The sequence below is a fragment of the Lipomyces tetrasporus genome, assembly GCF_029532465.1.
Source record: "Lipomyces tetrasporus strain NRRL Y-64009 chromosome Unknown POJ06scaffold_5, whole genome shotgun sequence".
In the NCBI taxonomy this organism is placed as follows: domain Eukaryota; kingdom Fungi; phylum Ascomycota; class Lipomycetes; order Lipomycetales; family Lipomycetaceae; genus Lipomyces; species Lipomyces tetrasporus.
The window spans coordinates 917,776-935,691 of NW_026611600.1; the positions used below are offsets into that span (position 1 = coordinate 917,776).

At 46.8% G+C, this 17,916-nt stretch overlaps 4 protein-coding genes across 4 annotated transcripts; all 4 read left to right on the plus strand.

The window, feature by feature from the left end:
* The first annotated feature begins 2,777 nt into the window (after positions 1–2,777).
* On the plus strand, positions 2,778–3,995 carry POJ06DRAFT_106027 (uncharacterized protein). The gene is made up of 2 exons (XM_056183985.1): positions 2,778–3,878; positions 3,947–3,995. The coding sequence occupies exon 1, from the start codon at positions 2,982–2,984 to the stop codon at positions 3,858–3,860; it is 879 nt and encodes a 292-aa protein (XP_056043968.1). The 5' UTR covers positions 2,778–2,981; the 3' UTR covers positions 3,861–3,878; positions 3,947–3,995.
* A 1,579-nt stretch (positions 3,996–5,574) lies between these two features.
* Positions 5,575–11,085, plus strand: POJ06DRAFT_222706 (P-loop containing nucleoside triphosphate hydrolase protein). Its single transcript, XM_056185659.1, has 6 exons — positions 5,575–6,007; positions 6,056–6,952; positions 7,000–7,697; positions 7,749–7,841; positions 7,901–10,384; positions 10,431–11,085. The coding sequence occupies exons 1-6, from the start codon at positions 5,940–5,942 to the stop codon at positions 10,985–10,987; spliced, it is 4,797 nt and encodes a 1,598-aa protein (XP_056043969.1). The 5' UTR covers positions 5,575–5,939; the 3' UTR covers positions 10,988–11,085.
* A 1,102-nt stretch (positions 11,086–12,187) lies between these two features.
* On the plus strand, positions 12,188–13,082 carry POJ06DRAFT_275595 (uncharacterized protein). The gene has a single exon (XM_056189652.1). It carries the CDS (start codon positions 12,445–12,447, stop codon positions 12,985–12,987), a length of 543 nt encoding a protein of 180 aa, XP_056043970.1. The 5' UTR covers positions 12,188–12,444; the 3' UTR covers positions 12,988–13,082.
* A 3,420-nt stretch (positions 13,083–16,502) lies between these two features.
* POJ06DRAFT_222709 (HAD-like domain-containing protein) lies at positions 16,503–17,690 on the plus strand. The gene is made up of 2 exons (XM_056185660.1): positions 16,503–16,706; positions 16,764–17,690. The coding sequence occupies exons 1-2, from the start codon at positions 16,687–16,689 to the stop codon at positions 17,479–17,481; spliced, it is 738 nt and encodes a 245-aa protein (XP_056043971.1). The 5' UTR covers positions 16,503–16,686; the 3' UTR covers positions 17,482–17,690.
* The last annotated feature ends 226 nt before the right edge of the window (positions 17,691–17,916 follow it).

A 17,916-nucleotide genomic window follows, 5' to 3' on the forward strand; every position in this document is an offset into this window, starting at 1 on the left:
TAATGCATCCGATCAAGTTGCGATTGGAGATCTCGGCGAGCCGCTGTCTTCGTTCTGGCGAAGTATTGACACAGTACGGGCTAACAGGGAGCATCAGATAACAGAACAATACCAATGACCAGAAATCAGATAACTATATCTGATACACCTGCAGGCAACAGTTAGAGTTAATTTGATTACGTCGCGCGTGCATGCAGGTTCGGAGTGCCAAGGACCCGCCGGCGCGTGCATCCAATGCATAATCGACACTAGACAAAAACGTGGTTGACATTATCGGTCCCCTTTCACTTAAGCCGTCGGAGATGGTCTAGTACTCGTTCGGCTAGGGACTAGACTCCACGGAAATCATAATTGGAATAGCAAAGAATGCTAAATTATGGCAACATGATGCGCTAATTCCCCTTGTTAGAGACCGAACGTCATCGCTCTGCACAGTCATTGGCAGAGTCACAACAGTTGCACTTATGCTTTGAAGACTGGAGTTGTGAACCTTGTTCATCAGCAGCCTCCAACAAAACGCGCTCGTTCCTCTGCCGCTTGTCGTTCTCTCAAGAAGCCTTGCTCATCCCTGACGTCAGCAACTTATGTCGAAATCTAGGGTGTAAACGAATAAAATTTTCCTTATTCGTATTCGCAGAATTTCCGTTTATTCGCAACGAATAAGATTGGGAGCGTCGAATACGAATAACGAATATTAGTCGCAATTTTGCCAAGACACTAGCGCAGTCGTCAAACTTGAATTTAGCCAATCATGACGCGTCAATAACGCGTCAATGAATAACTGAACGACCCGTCTTATTCTACCAATTTTTCAATCCCTTGGGGGGTAATCCAATATACTCTCTTACAACAAGATGTCTGACAGCAAGGGTGAGTGTCGAGAAGATGAGAAAGTTGATGTTGTTGTGGGCAGTTTATGGGGCGGGCCAGGGAGGCGCGATTTCACATTGTTGTTGTCGTGAAAATCACGAATATTACGAATAAGTTAGGAATAGAAGTGAGCAAGAAATCTTCAGTTATTCGTGGACACCCCTATCGAAATCTCGCTGCATTTCCCGCTAAAACTCTGGAATTTCCTTGCCGATAGTTTTTAGCTGCTGCATCAATGTACATCTGAACAGCGCGAACGCCATCGTCTTCCATAAGTCTCGTGCCAATTCGTGCCAATTCGTGCCAATTATGCCAAAATGCTTTATTTTTTCCACTCCCCAATTTCATGGCCATGGCCAACGTAAACGTCACTAGCAATCAAACTGCATTAGCACTATAACCGTTACGACTAATAAGGTATTATAGCCACTGCAGTGGAATGTAAAAGTGAAAATTTGCCGGCTGGGCTCAGGACAGCAAGGTGTGACTAAGGGACAGCCTAATGATAAGCGGTGTTCTTGGCGATCAGATTAGCCTCATTCGTGCCGTTTAGGTTGCATCGCCGGCTGTTTCATCCTGCGGACAGCCTAAGGTTAGAGTTTGAGGAGGCTCTAGATCTTGTTCCTATCGTAATGAATCCGCACTGGTTGGAAATATACCGTAAGGGCCCAGTCGGGACATCCACCACATACTCATTGCCGTCGGAGGCCGAGGTGAAGACTTTATTCGGTGAACTGCCCACAATAATGAACCTCCAAACAACTAGCCAGTCTACCTAAACCGTAAAAACCGCCAACCGAAAAAATGGGTCAATGCTCGGCTAACCGTGGCATAAATACGAATCGGTTAAATATATGCCATATCTAATTTACTAGATGCTGCAATCGTTTTGCTGCTGTCCCATAGTATTCCCCAAAACAAGTAGCCATTAAACCGATTGCTTAACTTACCTAGTATCTAACATTTTTACGACTATTCAATGAATTTTGGTAGACAAGTAGCAGAGGCTGCAGAGCTACAATATACAGAGCCAACACATGATTAGAACTCGGTTTTGGATGCTGAAGATGTTTGGCACCGATGTCGTGACGCTGTGCGTTCATGCTACCCACCACACCTGTTATATGTCACCCATCAATTTATCATAAGAACGCATGTGTATTACGCCGTCACGCCACTCGCCGTTGCCTGCTACTGCTGCGATCAACAAGGAAGTGTATTGGTCATTGTCACCGGAGCCAGCATATACCCTGACGATATGGTTCGTCGACGAGCGGTCACAGCGCCTTCGATACTCTAATTGAGACGGCTGAGAGAAAGGGGACATCGTTTCACGCATATTGAAGTCTCCCACACATCGTCGAGCGGCACAATGAGAGATATGCTATTGCGATACGAAATCGAGCAAGAGGGGTATCGACTTATGTCCAATGATAGCGGACTAAGCACGCTCAAAACTGCCCGGAACTAGCCACGTTTCGGAATTCGGACGAACCCCTGCTTGACAGCTTGAGATTCAAATCCTTAAAATGCCTTGTGCCATCATCCCCCAATATGAAAGAGGGAGAACTGAGCATGAAAGAGTGGTTGTGACGCGTGTCTGGCAGGTGTGGCTTGTCCCTTTACGTCACGCTTACGTGTTTGCTCCCGGATCGTACATGCCCGGTTTCTTCCCTCTATCTCGACAGTCACGATCCGTTTGATACTATATGAGAGAATCAAGTGGAATTGTACCTTCAAAATAATCGAGAATGTGTATTATGATAGGGGTCGTAAAAACCTGAACATTCAAAATTTCGACCAGAGACCGAACTCAACTTGGACAATGATCACACCTCGTTTGCACCCTCTGGCTTTATTATCTCGCTTCCACCCCCCTGCTGCGTAGCATTCGCTATCGCAAAATGCAAAACTGAATTGCCAAAATAGAGACATACACTCCTTTAATTAACAAGGGCGAGAAATAGCGCAATGAGGCGCTTGTGGTGCTCATTGCCGCAAGTGTATAAACTTAGAAGTTGGTTACCGCGCGTCATGGTCGATCGGTGATTAGCGCACCTGACGTTGCCTGCATCTGCCTCCATCTGCCTCATGTATCTTCTCGCATTAGAATGACGGTAAAAGGACCCTGTGGCCTGCAATGGCCAGCTGTATATTCTCTGGCCAGCAGCTTCGCCATGTCCTCAGCAATCGCACATCACAGCCGTTCACAAAAATTGGCAGCCCAAGCGCTTCAGCTTGATACTAGTTCCCGGGCTCTGTTGTCAGCTCTTTTTATCTCCTGTGTCATTCCGTTTCCAGCTGCATTTGCGTCCAGATTTGCATCCAACCATGGCTATCTCTCGGCCTTCGACCTGATAGCAAACGGAACTAGTTCTGAAACGATAGGGTATCTCGCATTGCAAGAAACTTCCATCCTCGGTCTAATACTCCTCCTATTTCTTGTCCGAAGGCGACTGAGGCTGTTACTTCTACTGACGACATTAATTGCCTTAGCCATCTACTTTACAGGCAAGTACCATCGTCCTGAACTACTATTCCAGGACTTTGTCATAAACGGTTGCAAGGGTGGCTCCAGCGAAGATCCAGGTCACTCGAACTATTTCTGCGGTCAGAAAGAGATCGACCTCCTCCGCATATCTCGAATCACCGCGTTCGCGATGGCCCTGGATGCTGAGGCTACCATATTTCCCAAGTATCTATGGCTGGTATGTCAGGCTGCGGCGTTAGCTGTGTTGTTGGAATGGATTCTATTGGAGCTGATGATCTGGCGGACGTGTTATTGGCAGCGCCGCACACTGGCGAGGGCTCGACGTGGCCTGTCTCACCGGGGAATCGATAATTTGGAGAAGGATGAGCCCACTGTAGTCGAAGATCAGCCTGTCGATTACAGTGATGCAGATGAGAAAGTTCCTTTATTAGCCAAAAACGATCTGGCCCCAGAAAGTATGCTGGAAGCAGAGGTCGAATCGCGGTACAGGGAGCTATGATGTCGATGACGTTTATATGTATGGCTTAGACTTTTGTGTATGATGCGGTTGAAGTTCGGCATTACTTTGCTAAACTGGTGATTTAGTAGGGTTAGTAGGTCTTTTGGGATATTGATGCACGTTCAATAGGAACTTCTCACGACCAAAACAAATCCTGGTACTATTTAAGTATCATTTGACTTAGAGCGCACGCAAATTTATACTAATATATTCCATCAATTACGTTGTAACAGGTAGACTCCTGATTGCCGAAGTCCTCAATAAATCGCTCGAGTAAAGTTACGTAGACTATATATTTCTCAATATAATGAAACTTTGTATCAAAGCAATTTTACCTGAGACTAAGCAGATGGAAATGAACCATTCCATTTTAGGACTAGTATATTTGTGTTACTGGGTCTCCTAAAGCAACAGTCCGACTGATACTAAGGTCAATCATTTGGTCAGAATGAAACCTCAAAGTTGTGACGCGTTCTATATATTACAATTAAGCTCAACTCAGACTCCTTGAAAATGGAATTACCACTGCCTGAGATTGTCTATCAAGCCAAAAAGGCCTATAGAAGATATTAGAACAAATTCCATGGCCTACTTTTCCTCGCTTTACACGAGAGGACAAGAGAGGATTGAAGTGTTCACCGGGCCGAATTCTGCCGCTTCCCGAATATTTTAAACTTACGACCGTCAAATAATTCAAGCTATCCGGTATCGTACCCGAAGAGTTTGTATGCTTTGGTTGCAATGTGACATGTTCCTATTAGGTGCACGATTTCGCGAGTATCAGACGGGTGCTGCTGGGTGCATGGACGATGTGGTTCGCGTTTAGGCAAACGAGTGAGTTGGATATGACTAACACGATCATCCCATTGCATGTGCATTTAATGCATAGCGGGGACAAATACTTCGATGAAGATGGGACAACCTGGCCCAACACACGCTGTTTCAACCCGGGTTAGTCCTAAATTATGTGTAATAGACAACAAAAAGTAACTTACTATGACTATTGCAGGTTAATGCAGGACGTCGCTTACAGCAACTATTATATTGATCATAGAGGTCGGTTTGAGCATAAACGACGCCCATAAAACTAGTTGCGCCCGAAATTGACCAATCCAAGCTCGGTAATACGGCTATCACCAGTTAACACTCGCCAGCTTTCGTACATGCTGGCTGGCCCAGGTGCTCCGTATCAAAAGCAGATCTATCGTCTGCCTTGGGAATCCGATGTTGGCATGCGGTTGACTTGATCTTTGCTCTTGAGTGACAGTCTTCAAAAAGCAAGGCTACGCTTGGCCTACCTCCACGGTGACTAATTTATTGGTTGGTACGCTCCCACACTTATACGATCTTAGTACCTATGTTATCTTGCTGGTAATTTGACTTTCGCAAAATTCATGTGGCGGAATTGTCGACTACTCGCGTCCTTGTACTGTAATAATCGAGGTTCAATTTTCTTCTACGCGCTATGCCTGGACAGCCTGCCAAAGAATTTTAACGCGTGGAGTAATCATAGATTTATCAATTGTAATGCGACATCCAAAGCAGGGATTTCAGATCTTCTGGTATGCGTAACACGACAAGACCTATGGCAGATACAGTATCATAGGGCTCACCCCTTAATTATTAACCGAAATGCGGCGCAGGCTAAACCTTGATACTGGCCGCAACAGTGGCAGTGCTTGACAGCCGCGTTGCACGACGCTCCTTGTTGGCTACGGCCTGTACCGAATTCGGTATCGCACCAAGCTGCCACCAATGTTTAGAAATGACAGAATAATGTTCATGACTCTTTCCAACAAAGTAAGTTTAATTCCCGTCGAAGTTATTGGCCTGATTGTGAAAGTATACGGGTCTGTCTCAGGCTATTGAAGGTACAACCCGAGGAGACAAGAGCGAGACCTTATCTAACCCTACTGAGCGGCCGACCGTACTATTAATTCTGGTCGATTCATGTATTTTTCCAAGGTGACGGAGATGCTGGCTGACTGAAATTGTTGCGATCAATTGCACTGTCTGGGCTCGTGGAATTCATAAAGGCGCTGGATTCGCGTCTTTGATCTCTGGTCCAATTAAACGGAAATGTCGTCCCCGTATTGTCCGGGTCCAATATGGGACGGATTAGATTTTAATCCGTGCTTCAACGAAGTGTCAGTCCCCTTTGTCCAGTGAGAATATTGCCGCCTAATCAAACACAGGTACATCCAGAGCTTATTACCCTTGTCTCTTCTCGCAATATCAATTGCTCTACTTTTTCAACCGATCTTTGGGTTTGTCCGACGCCTTGTCAAACGATCGCGACAGTTCAACATCTTACTTCATGGCGACGACACGTTGACCATCGTTCCGTCTCGAACGTCTTCAATCGCTGATGACGAGCACCTGTATCGACTCAACACAACTGAATCGTCTGCAGAATACTCTGAAGGAGTAACACCTACAGAATTAGCCAGTCCAGAAGTCGGTGCGGTTCAAGACAATGATGTCGATATTGTTTTTCTACGTCCTCGGAATGTGAGACTTCGTGCAGCGTTGGAGCATATTTTCTTGCTTGGTCTCATCGCCGTCCATACTGTCGCAATTGCAATTTCGATTTTCTATCATCCGGGGGATGATAGATTCCACCTCAGTACGGCTCATTTAATCTCAATTGGATTTTGGACATACGCTCTTGTCCTTGCTGTAGGGAAGAACTCCAGGTTCATAATGGACGTCCCCCCTGCATTTTGGAGTCACTCTTCAATTCTGTATTTCACGCAGTGGCTAGTGTCAATTATACAGATTCACTCAATTTTTGTTGTTCAACATGACAGCCTCTACAAAGTCGTTGCTTTCTTTGACTTTGTTTTTTGTTTGTCTCTATGGACCGTTAGTCTGACCACGCCTCAAGGCCGTATCCCCGGATATGTCGAAACACGGATAGGAACTCAACCTAATCCTGAGCCCTATGCGTCCTTATATGAGATACTTACTCTTGCTTGGATGTATTCGTTATTATTCAAGGGGCTGAAACGGACGTTGACAATGGATGACGTTTGGGATCTGTCTCCTCGATTTCGAGTTAAATCGATTCTCACTGACTATCGGGCGGTTGAGTAAGGTCATTTCATTGGTGTTCTATCAGTCACATTGACATATTTAGAAAATCATCCTTTCCCATGCGTTTATTCGGGTATTGCCGTCGTGACCTCTTTTATAGCGGTTTGTGGACAGTCGTCCAGGCATTCCTTTCATTCGGTCCCACGCTACTGATTCGAGCGATTTTGGGGTATTTGGAGGACCCCTCCTCTGAGCCTCGGCATATGGCTTGGGTCTATGTGGGCCTTCTGTCCGTCGCACCATTGATAAATGCAGTCTGCAGTGTTCAGTCACAATGGGGTTTCCGCGGAATTGCGATTCGACTACGTGAGCTCATTGTTGGGGAGCTTTACGCCAAATCGCTACTGCGGAATGCAGCCTCCCTGTCTAGGGATGAGGATCACGAGTCAAAGGACAAGAAGGCTAAGAAGGAGAATGAGCATGACGAGACGGCACCTCTGACGACAGGCTCGATCATAAACTTAATGGCTGTTGATTCTTTTGTCATTTCTGATGCGTGTACTCAAGTGCAGCAGCTGATCACAGTTGTTGTAATGCTTGTAATATCTTTTGCATTACTATTTGACACGCTCGGCATCAGTGCTATTGCCGCTATTATCTCCATGTTCGCTCTTGTTCCTGGAAATTATTGGACCGCTCGACAGTTCGGTAAGACTATGCGGGAAATGATGACTTTAACGGATCAGAGGATTCAAAAGACCAATGAAGTTTTGCAGAGTATTAAAATCATCAAATATTTCGGTACGCATTTTCATACTGTGGTTGTCATCTGCAGTGCTAAACAAGTTGTAGCTTGGGAGCCTAGTTTTTACGATGTGTTGCATGGCATTAGGAAGAAGGAGACCGAGAAACTCCGAAAGAGGTATATTCTTTGGTCGACGGCAGGTAAGCGATATCGATATTCTATGTTTTGTTCATGTCTCGGGTAGGGCTAATAATTGCAGGCTTCTTATGGTACGGCTTTACGCCTACGGTGACGTTCTTCACTTTCGGATTTTACACGCTTGTAGCCAAAGAGGAGCTTACTGCGACTATCGCATTTACGTCGATCGCATTGTTTTCGCTGATGCGCACGCCGATGGAAATTCTTGTCGACGTATTCTCCTCTATAGTTGAAGCTAGCGTATCTATGAAACGTATCGATCGGTTCTTATCTGAGGAAGGCACGACCAAATACGAGCAACTGTCAATACAGCCGGACGCAAACTCGCCGTACATTGGCTTTCAAGGTGCGTCCTTCTCGTGGGGCAATGGAATTAAGGAACGTGAGTTTAAGCTTCAGAACATTTCCATCGACTTCCCAGTTGGCAAGCTCACCGTTGTTGTGGGACCAACCGGCTCTGGAAAGACGTCCCTCCTTATGGCCTTACTTGGTGAAATGAAGCTGCTCAAAGGTGAAGTCTTTCTGCCGTCACGACGGGACGGCAATCCACCGAAACCAGACCCAGAGACCGGAATGACCGATGCCGTGGCATACTGCGCTCAGCAGCCGTGGCTGTTAAATGACTCTATTCGGAATAACATCACTTTCGGATCGAGATACATCGAAAGCCGTTATAAAAAATGCGTTCATGCTTGCGCTTTGCTTAGAGATTTCGACATCCTGGAGTATGGTGATCAGACTCAGATCGGCGAGAAAGGTATTGCATTATCGGGTGGTCAGAAGCAGCGAATATCTCTTGCTCGAGCACTGTACTCGTCTGCGAAGCATCTCCTTCTTGATGACTGCTTGAGTGCTGTTGACTCACACAGCGCCCACTGGATCTACGAAAAGTGCATTCTCGGACCAATGATGAAGGGGCGCACTTGTATTCTTGTGTCTCATAATGTTTCGTTGACTTTGGTTGGTGCTGATCATGTTGTTGCTATCGATAATGGAAAGATTAAAGTCCAAGGCACCGCGGCAGAAGTGTACGGGTCAGGGGCGTTAGGAGAAGATGACGGTATTCAGAACTCGGTATCTCAAAATTCTTCAAGAATTCCATCGCGCGCAACTTCGTCCCTCAGCTTGGCTCCAAAGTTGAAATCGACCGTTCAAGTTGACGAAGTCAATGAGAACGATGAGCCGGAAGACTTAGAGACCGAGATCCTTTTGAAATCTCGTGAGAATCCCCAACAGATCGAGGACTCAGAACAAGGACGTGTCAGCTGGGACGTGTACCTGACTTACCTGCGCTCCATGGGATCATATTCCTTCTGGGCGTTGATCACGACCATATATATTTCTCAGCAGCTGGTACAGCTCGCACAGACGGTCTGGCTACGGGAGTGGACCAATGATCTTCCGGACGAGGGCATACAACAAGTCAACGCGAATGCATCGTCACATCGTTCGTCAAGCTACTATCTTTGGGTTTACGGTTTGGCATCGATTGCGTACATTGTTATATCGATTTTGCGGATTTTTGTCATAATGATGGGTGTTGTCAGGGCATCGAAGCGACTTTTCAAGTTATTGCTGCAGTCAGTTTTGCGAGCTACTCCGAGATTCTTCGACACTACTCCTGTAGGCAGAATTTTGAACAGGTTTTCCAAAGATATTGAGACAATTGATATGAACGTTGGCCCAGATGTCTACTCCATTGGACATACTACACTTCTGCTGTTGTTTGTTGTGATTACAATCTCGTTTGTATTCCCAGCTTTTTTGATTGCGGGAGCTGTAATCGGTATTATCTATGCAGGATTTACGGCATGCTATCTCTCATCTGCTCGAGATCTTCGTCGAATCAACTCCGTTACTCGAAGTCCTATTTATCAGCACTTTGGAGAAACTCTGGCAGGTCTCAGCACCATTCGCGCGTATGGGTGCGAAAAACGTTTCGTGGAGGGTAACATCGAGCGACTGGAATACAACACGCGACCGTACTGGACATTCTGGGGTCTTATGTGTTGGCTCATGCTTCGTGCTGAGCTGATCGGAGGCGCGGTTTTAGCTGTTACAAGTGGGTTTTTGGTTAGCAGTGTCGACAAGATTGATGCTGGACTAGCGGGATTATGCTTAACCTACGCCATCACGTTTGGCCAGACAACAATGTGGTTTGTTACGTCATACACTAATATAGAGATGAATATGAATTCGGTCGAACGTGTGAAGGAGTATATGAATCTTGAATCTGAGGCACCTGATGTTATTGACGAATCCCGGCCTCCCGCGGATTGGCCGGATAAGGGTGCCATTAGCGTTGAGCATTTAACTTTACGATACGCACCTGAGTTGCCAAAGGTTATCGATGACATTAGTTTCGACGTTAAACCGAGATGGAAGGTCGGCATTGTCGGGCGGACCGGAGCCGGGAAATCGACTATTGCGGGAGCGTTTTTCCGGTTTTTGGAGGCAGAGACAGGAAGCATCTCAATCGATGGGATTGATATTGCCAAGATTGGATTGAGAGACTTGAGAACTGGTTTGGCCATTATTCCTCAAGGTATGCCGCAGTGTTACTCGCACGAACCCGATTTAACGACAGTTAGATCCTACGTTGTTCACAGGAACTATTCGGTCGAACCTAGATCCATTCGATATGTATGCCGACATTGACATATTCCAAGCCCTTCGTCGGGTCAAGCTCATTGACACCACTCCACTGCCAGCAGGCGAGTTGACCGAAGAGCAGAAATCAAACGTATTCTACAATCTCGGCAGTCCGGTGACGGAAGGCGGGGGCAATCTCTCCCAGGGCCAGCGCCAACTCGTCTGTCTCGCTCGTTCACTCCTCAAGTCCCCTCGAGTCATCATCCTTGACGAGGCAACAGCGTCGATTGACTATGAGACAGACGCACAGATTCAGCTCACAATTCGTCAGGAATTCTCTCAATCTACGATTTTGACTATCGCCCATCGGTTGCGGTCGATTATCGATTATGACATGATTCTGGTACTTGATTCTGGTCGAGTGAAGGAGTACAACAAGCCTCATTTGTTGTTGCAAGATGCGGATTCGATATTCAGGTCGATGTGCGAGAGCAGTGGCGAGCTAGACGCACTGGAGCAATTGGCCGCCGAGGCGTATGCCCTGCAGACTTCCTGATAAATGTGTGATTAGTAAAACATGATCTTTCTGATTACTTTGATAGAAATTCGTTATATAGATTCTGTGATAATAGAAATTATTTGGCATTTGCAAGTGATGCATACCAGACTAATTCGCGATATTGCTCCTCCACTGGACCCTTATCTCGATTTCTTACGACGTTGGCGGATATGATAGTTCTGCTCCGAGACTTTCAAGTGATTGGGATTACAGGGCATGTCGTGATCCATCCGCTGTGATGACAATCCCGCGATTATTTTTAGCTACTGCTACATACTGACTTCCGCAATCATTTGCAATTGCGTGATTATATGGTTGGGGCATGAAGTTATTTTGTCGACATAGATTTTCTAGTGTTATGTTACGTAGATAATGAGTAGAAGCCGAAAAGGGTTAGACTATGACACTACCATTGGATAGATTTAACTTCTCAATTGCTCGATTAGGGGATGTGAGGCTTTTGCCGACCCGAAAGCGGGCGTGCAGCGTGCAAACAGGCAACATCTATCGGCCGAACCAGTCTGATGGGCCGACTCGGAATTGTCTGGGCCGTCTTTAGAGCACCAAACTTCGGTCTAGGCTAACGGTGTGGCGTCAGTCGGGATTTACGGCCGTTTGGGTTCTCTGCTTGTACAATGTCTCCCTAACAAGATGCTGCTGAAGATCGACGTTGGGATATGCAGTCCTCCGGGTTAAACAAATTTGAGTTCATCATCCGCTGGTCTGTGGAATTTGGGGGGCCCTGCATATCGGAATCTTCCGCCCGATATGGATGCGTCTGAAATTACGGTGTTTCCAATTGGGCCCCGATAGCAAATCGAAAGCATTTACCGCCATCAGGAGTCCAATGTAGTGGAAAAGAAAATTTCAATCTTGCAGTGCCATCGGAATGGCGTAGGAAAGTTGGGATTCTTCTCTCCGCAAATTGTACACTACCACGCTACCATAGACGCCAGCTATGGTACTTATCACTGCGGAATTTGCAATTTCCGCTAGCCCGGTTCGAATTCGTGCAGGACTGCACGGCGAATATTTAGAATTTCTTCTTTTCGACGTCCTATAAACTTTTTTTCATGTTTTGTGGCCGATGGCCGACACCGTCGCTATTTCAGCTGGGTAGGCTAAGTAAGATGCCGTCTTCGGCGAAAGTAGAAAGGTTCTAACAGAGAAATGACACTTAAACTATGGATAAGTAAATAGTTAGGGGTGGGTACGATTACGGTACCGTCAACTTTGGAGATTATTCGTAATGTTAATCGTAAAAATTAAGGTTTAGTCGTAAAGTAATCGTATAGTATAGTTTGAAATCGTATAGTAATCGTATAGTAATCGTCTTCCTAATTAGGAAGGTAGGGTTATAACCCCTGCCGGGAACCCCTTTTGCCTCTTGTCCTCTGAAATATTATCAACAATTAGAGGAAGTTACTATTCATTACTGCATTGGCGCCTTCGACATGGAGCCTTCTACACGTTCTCGTCGCCAGCTGGCTATAGATTACGTGCTATTGAATGATGGGTACGAAGGAGAGGAGCCGATGGAGAACGTCTCGCTCGCCAGCGGCCTACAGTCACCAATTGAGAGCTCCTTTGAGCTAGGGCCGGAGGATTGTATTAGCCAGATTGTCGATCGACCATTGTCGAGGAACTTGACTGAGGAAGCGCAAGGGATCTCACCAGTCATCACGGACGATGTGATTTCTTCTCAACCTACACGTGGGACTGCGAATCACTGGCTCTGGGAGCAGTTTGAAGTTACAACTCTAAGCCAACAGTGGAAGGCTAAGCGATCCAAAAAGCTTAGGAACGATCAGCTGATAACTTGCAAGCACTGTCGGAATTGGTCTATCAAGGACTCTGCTAGATCGAAATCTACAACTAACATGTCCTATCACGAACTCGTTGGAATCGGGGACTATGAGGACACTCACATTACTGGCAGATCAATACGCGAAGGAATCGGACATGTAATTAGGCATTTGTACTTCATTCTTCTTTAAACCTTATTAAGCCTTAGGTCACGTGCCTGACTATACGATTTTTTGCGAGCGACTCAGGTGATTGCTCGTATAGTTAATCGTAAACTTTTACAGCCAATCGTATAGTAATCGTATAGACTATACGATTGCGTGTTACGAGTTGCTCGCAAATCGTACCCACTTCTATAAATAGTATGAGGACAAGAAGATAATTTAGGATGCAAACACCTTCGTCGATTTGTCCGACCCAGTAAATGCGTACGGGCCACAAACTACAAAATCCGCCGTTTACGACAATTCCAGAACTGGGAAGCCGAAGCAAACCGAACCGAAAATCCGCGACGCGAAGGTCGCGGTCAGCCTGGAAGCTCGAGGCAGCGAATTAGGTTTAGATCTGTCTTACAATTTCAGCGGTTTGGAACAGGCTCAACGAGTCTAGCGTCGGATTAGACGAGCGACGAACCCTAAACCCTCATGAAAGACATGCTAGAATTACACAAGGTTAAATAGAACGGGGTTATTAACTTGATCGCTTACGGTGTCATCCCTGCATATTGGCAGCAGCAACAAATATTGCCATGCTAGAAATCGCTCAGGAAACTGATGGAACGCGGACGACGACAATCGGCAGCAGTGCGACGTCAGTGGCGTCTGTAATGCCACCGTAGCAGCCACAGTCGACATTCGCACAAACGAGACTACAACGGCAAGTAAGAAATTCTTCTATGATCAAGATCGACCGAGTGAGACAGTGGCGACGTAGTATTGGTTGATGATAGGCCATCGGCAAATTGGCGCTGGGTGAACTGGCACTCACCCATGATGATAGACTCTCTCCGCAGGTCCGAATGCGGGGAAGCCGAGTTTCGACACGGCCTGTCAGAACTCAGCCAGCCCGTTGAGTTACCGTTGAAGGTACTTTCCATAGCACTTCCAGCAATTGGGAAGTGTGGTGCGAAAACTGGTAAGAGATCTTATTCTGAGTGCAGATTAAGTCCTCTACGATAGATGTGTAGTGTGTAGTCAGGGGTTACTTCCCTTGCAGCGATCTCCAGGGCGAAAGCAGGCAGCGACTGCGGTGCTACAATAGTTAGCTGGCTCTCAAGTCCGCTACAAAGCCAGTCCCGCAATTTGTTACGAAGGATTTAGTTCGCATCTACTTCTCCGGCTCTTTGGGACGATCATCAGCGGCCGCACCCACATGACATCATTCATTGGTCGATTGCATGCACTTTGCCGTCGCGTTTCGGCAAAGTGTGCGGCCTCGGTGCACATCGACCGCCGCACTGCGGGAAAACTGGTAAATACAAAAGTAGATGACTACATGGATCTACAACGAAAATGGGGGTCGACGGCAATTTCCGGGTAAGGCTCAATCGATTGATACCCAAGAAAAAATAAAGCCGTCGACGCGAGCGTTCGCTAAACGAAGCTGACCGACGTTGAAGTTCCCCCGGCCGTGTGGTATTGCGATCCGCTGATCAAGGTCGAGAGACACATCAGCTGGTTTTCCCCGCATCGTCCCGATCCACAATAATTCTCCGCTTCTTCGGGTTCGCACTTTTTCGCTAGGCTGTGTATTTTTGCATCTGTGTACTCGCGCATCTTGTTCCGCCAAAGGCTCTTCGCGCATTGGGAGGGCGGGAGCGCTGATCCGCACGTGATTCTCTTTGACAGCCAGACAATTTACCCGGCCGTCTTCCTGAGCGGGGTCCATTTAGCCGTGCCGTTCGGTTTAGGGGATCGACTGTTTGCTGAGAGTGGTCTACTGCGCCAGAAACATACGTGCGGTCTGAATGACGCCATTAGCTGGCTATGAAGTAGTAATCTTAGTTCTCCTCATTCTCCGGCAGTATCGTACGGCAGGCTGGAGCTGGAATTGCAATCTCTATCCAAACTAATACATATACGGAGTGCGAGATTTATATGTGAGGTATATCGAAATCAATGTTAACAGATTATTTGGGCCGCGATAGCAGGATATTCATGAACGTATGACTTTTACGACGCGGAGTGTCGTTAGACTTCGCGCGTGCAAATGAGGGGGAACCACAGCCGTCCCATCGCTCGCTACACATACACGCGATCAATCCTTGACTCATACATGTTCTCTACATACATGCAGCGGGTACGGCGCAGAGACATTGTACATAATAACTCGCAGAAAGATTAAAAAAATTGATAGAAAGTTCTAACTTCTGACCATGACGTAACTTGGATTTATCTATCCCAAGCTGGTTGCCATTACCGTCAGATGATTCTTGCTTGTAGTTGTCGGGAGAATTTGACGTGAATGCCGGGGGCAACCTTTGTCAGCCGATTCATCCAGTGTCCTTGGCGAATGTTATTCAATTCCGCTCGATCTTAAGGCAGAATAGTGTTGAAGGATACCGACGTCTTAGCAAACCCACGGATGGGCCAACGAGCCGTCCTGTCCGTTAATAACTACGCAACGGATTTTAAAGACCAGTAGGATCGGCCATTCTAAGTGAGTTCATACTGACAAAGAGCTGCTGTAGGCAGCTGGTCAAAGCGGACATCCAAAGGAACAATACAGTCAACCACGCACGCGACCAGCTTTCAACGGCTCATCCGACAAACCTGCAATAAAATAATTAAAAATAGAATCAAGCACTGCCCGCCAACACGAACGGCTATCAATTGGCACATGATATTTTGCCTCTGACTTGGCCTCGGCATGGAGTGCGTTTGTTGTCTGTTTGGGTGCGATTCATATCGCCCATACCCTCGCATGGCGAACTCTCGTCGATCTTGGACGAACAACGTGCCGCGATCAACACGGCGCTGGATGACTGACGTACTCGGTTCGGGTATTCCGCGCTCGAGTATCAGAATGGAGTTGTAAGTTTGTGAACGATTGGAGAGATTAGATCGACGACGAAAATGCGTTCGGGTTGGAGACGAGTCGACGGGCAAGTTCGAGACTACGTACCGAACGAATTTTTTAAGCGAGTGAGCCATCGCAATACCACAGTCATACAATATTATGGCGGCCGGTCAGCAAAGGAGGGATATTTGTGAAAGTGTGTCGACACCATAGCGATCGGAGCCGGTCAAGACCTCGAATCCCAGTATGGTCATCTTCACGAACTAATATGTCAATCGCACTAGTCATTTTCCCAGCAAGTCAAAGTATTTTTGCAGGCGCCGCAAAGTAGTTGTTGCTCGTCATCTTTCCCCGTACCTGTCAACAAGTTCTACCATAGTTCAAGCAGCCCTTGCCCTGTTCGACCCGGTTATCGTCGAGTGGCATCTGCCGTTCTAGATTGATCATGCAAAGCTGATGTATTCAATATTCAATTTAAATTGATTCTAAGATACGCCCTTTTTATTGGGAACCAAAAAAATAAAGTTGTACGCAACCGTACGGTTCAATGAGGCCCATTCGGCCAAAAACGTGGGGCAGGTAATATGTGACAACAATACCTCGGGTTTCGTACTGCAGGGGTTAGGGCGTTGGGCTGACGCAAACTCGCTGGCTGCGTTTGGGACAAAAGATATCTTGCGACGAAACAGCCAAGAACTGTTCTGATCTCGTCCCTGAATTGCCCCCCCCCCCCATTGTTAATATATTTGCATGCAGATTTCAGGGCTGCCTGGAGTCCAAGAGTGGCATTTTTATTTCTCTGTTGTAGACGCATAGATAGAAATTGGTAGAATTGCATATTTTTGGGACAGGTGGGATTCAAAAGAAAAAAAATGGGCGCAACTAGAGAACGGTAAGACTTTTGTCGCGTATGGTGGGGAAATGCTAGTGCTAATTATGACGCGAACAGTCCGGCAATTCGGGCCTGCATATTTGACATGGACGGCCTACTTATCAACTCGGAAGACATCTACTCTGAAGTGACAAACAGCGTGCTCAAGGAGCACGGCAAGCCGAGTCTGCCGTGGTCAGTCAAGGCCGATTTGCAAGGTCGTCCCGGCACGGAAGCCACCGCCCGGCTTCTAGAATGGTCGCAGCTGCCGTATTCGCCGGACGAACTGTACGCTATTTTTGCCCAGCGGCAGCAGACACGGTGGAAAGACACAGTGCCCATGCCGGGCGCAGTTGAGTTGCTGCAAAAATTGAAGGCGGCTCAGGTTCCTATCGCACTGGCCACGTCTTCGCATCGGGGCAATTACTTGCTCAAGACCGCGCATCTAGGCCATTTGTTCGGTCTGTTCGACGACGACAACATGGTACTGGGTGATGATCCGCGAATTCCAAAGGGCAGAGGCAAGCCAGCGCCGGATATTTGGCTAGTGGCGCTTGCAACTCTTAATGCGAAGCTGCCGGATCATGTTGAACTGATCAAGCCTGAGGAGTGCTTGATTTTCGAGGACGGCATTCCTGGCGTGATGGGCGCCAAGGCGGCGGGATGCCAGGTAGTGTGGGTGCCTCATCCCATGATTCTAAAGGAGTTTGAGGACACGAAGCACGAAATTGTGGGCGAATGGGGCGAGGTCCTGCCCAGCCTCGCTGTCCTTGAGTTTGAAAAGTATGGGCTGTAGTTATTTGACGCTCAGAGCCATGTACTGTATATATTTGACGACATAATAAGCATTGGGTTATATATAGCTAGGTATAGCTCTCTTGTGTGTATGTGGCGGGCCTACGTTGTTGTAACGACACATGCACGTCCACACTACATTGTGGCAGAACACGGTAACAGATAGTATATTAGTTAGCATATCCACACTCTAAAACCACAAAACTGAGGCATCCCTAAAACTCCACTATACAAAAACTTAATAATTGCACAAAGAGCCAAAATAAACTCCAAAGATCCGGTAACAATAATACACTATTTTACGATCAAAACCAAATATCACACGACGATGACCAATACCATTACAACGTCCGGAATGCTGTCATCTTGTTAGCATGGTACTTCGTACGATGGTAAATCGTAAACAACGGAACACTCACTGTCAGCAGAGAAATAG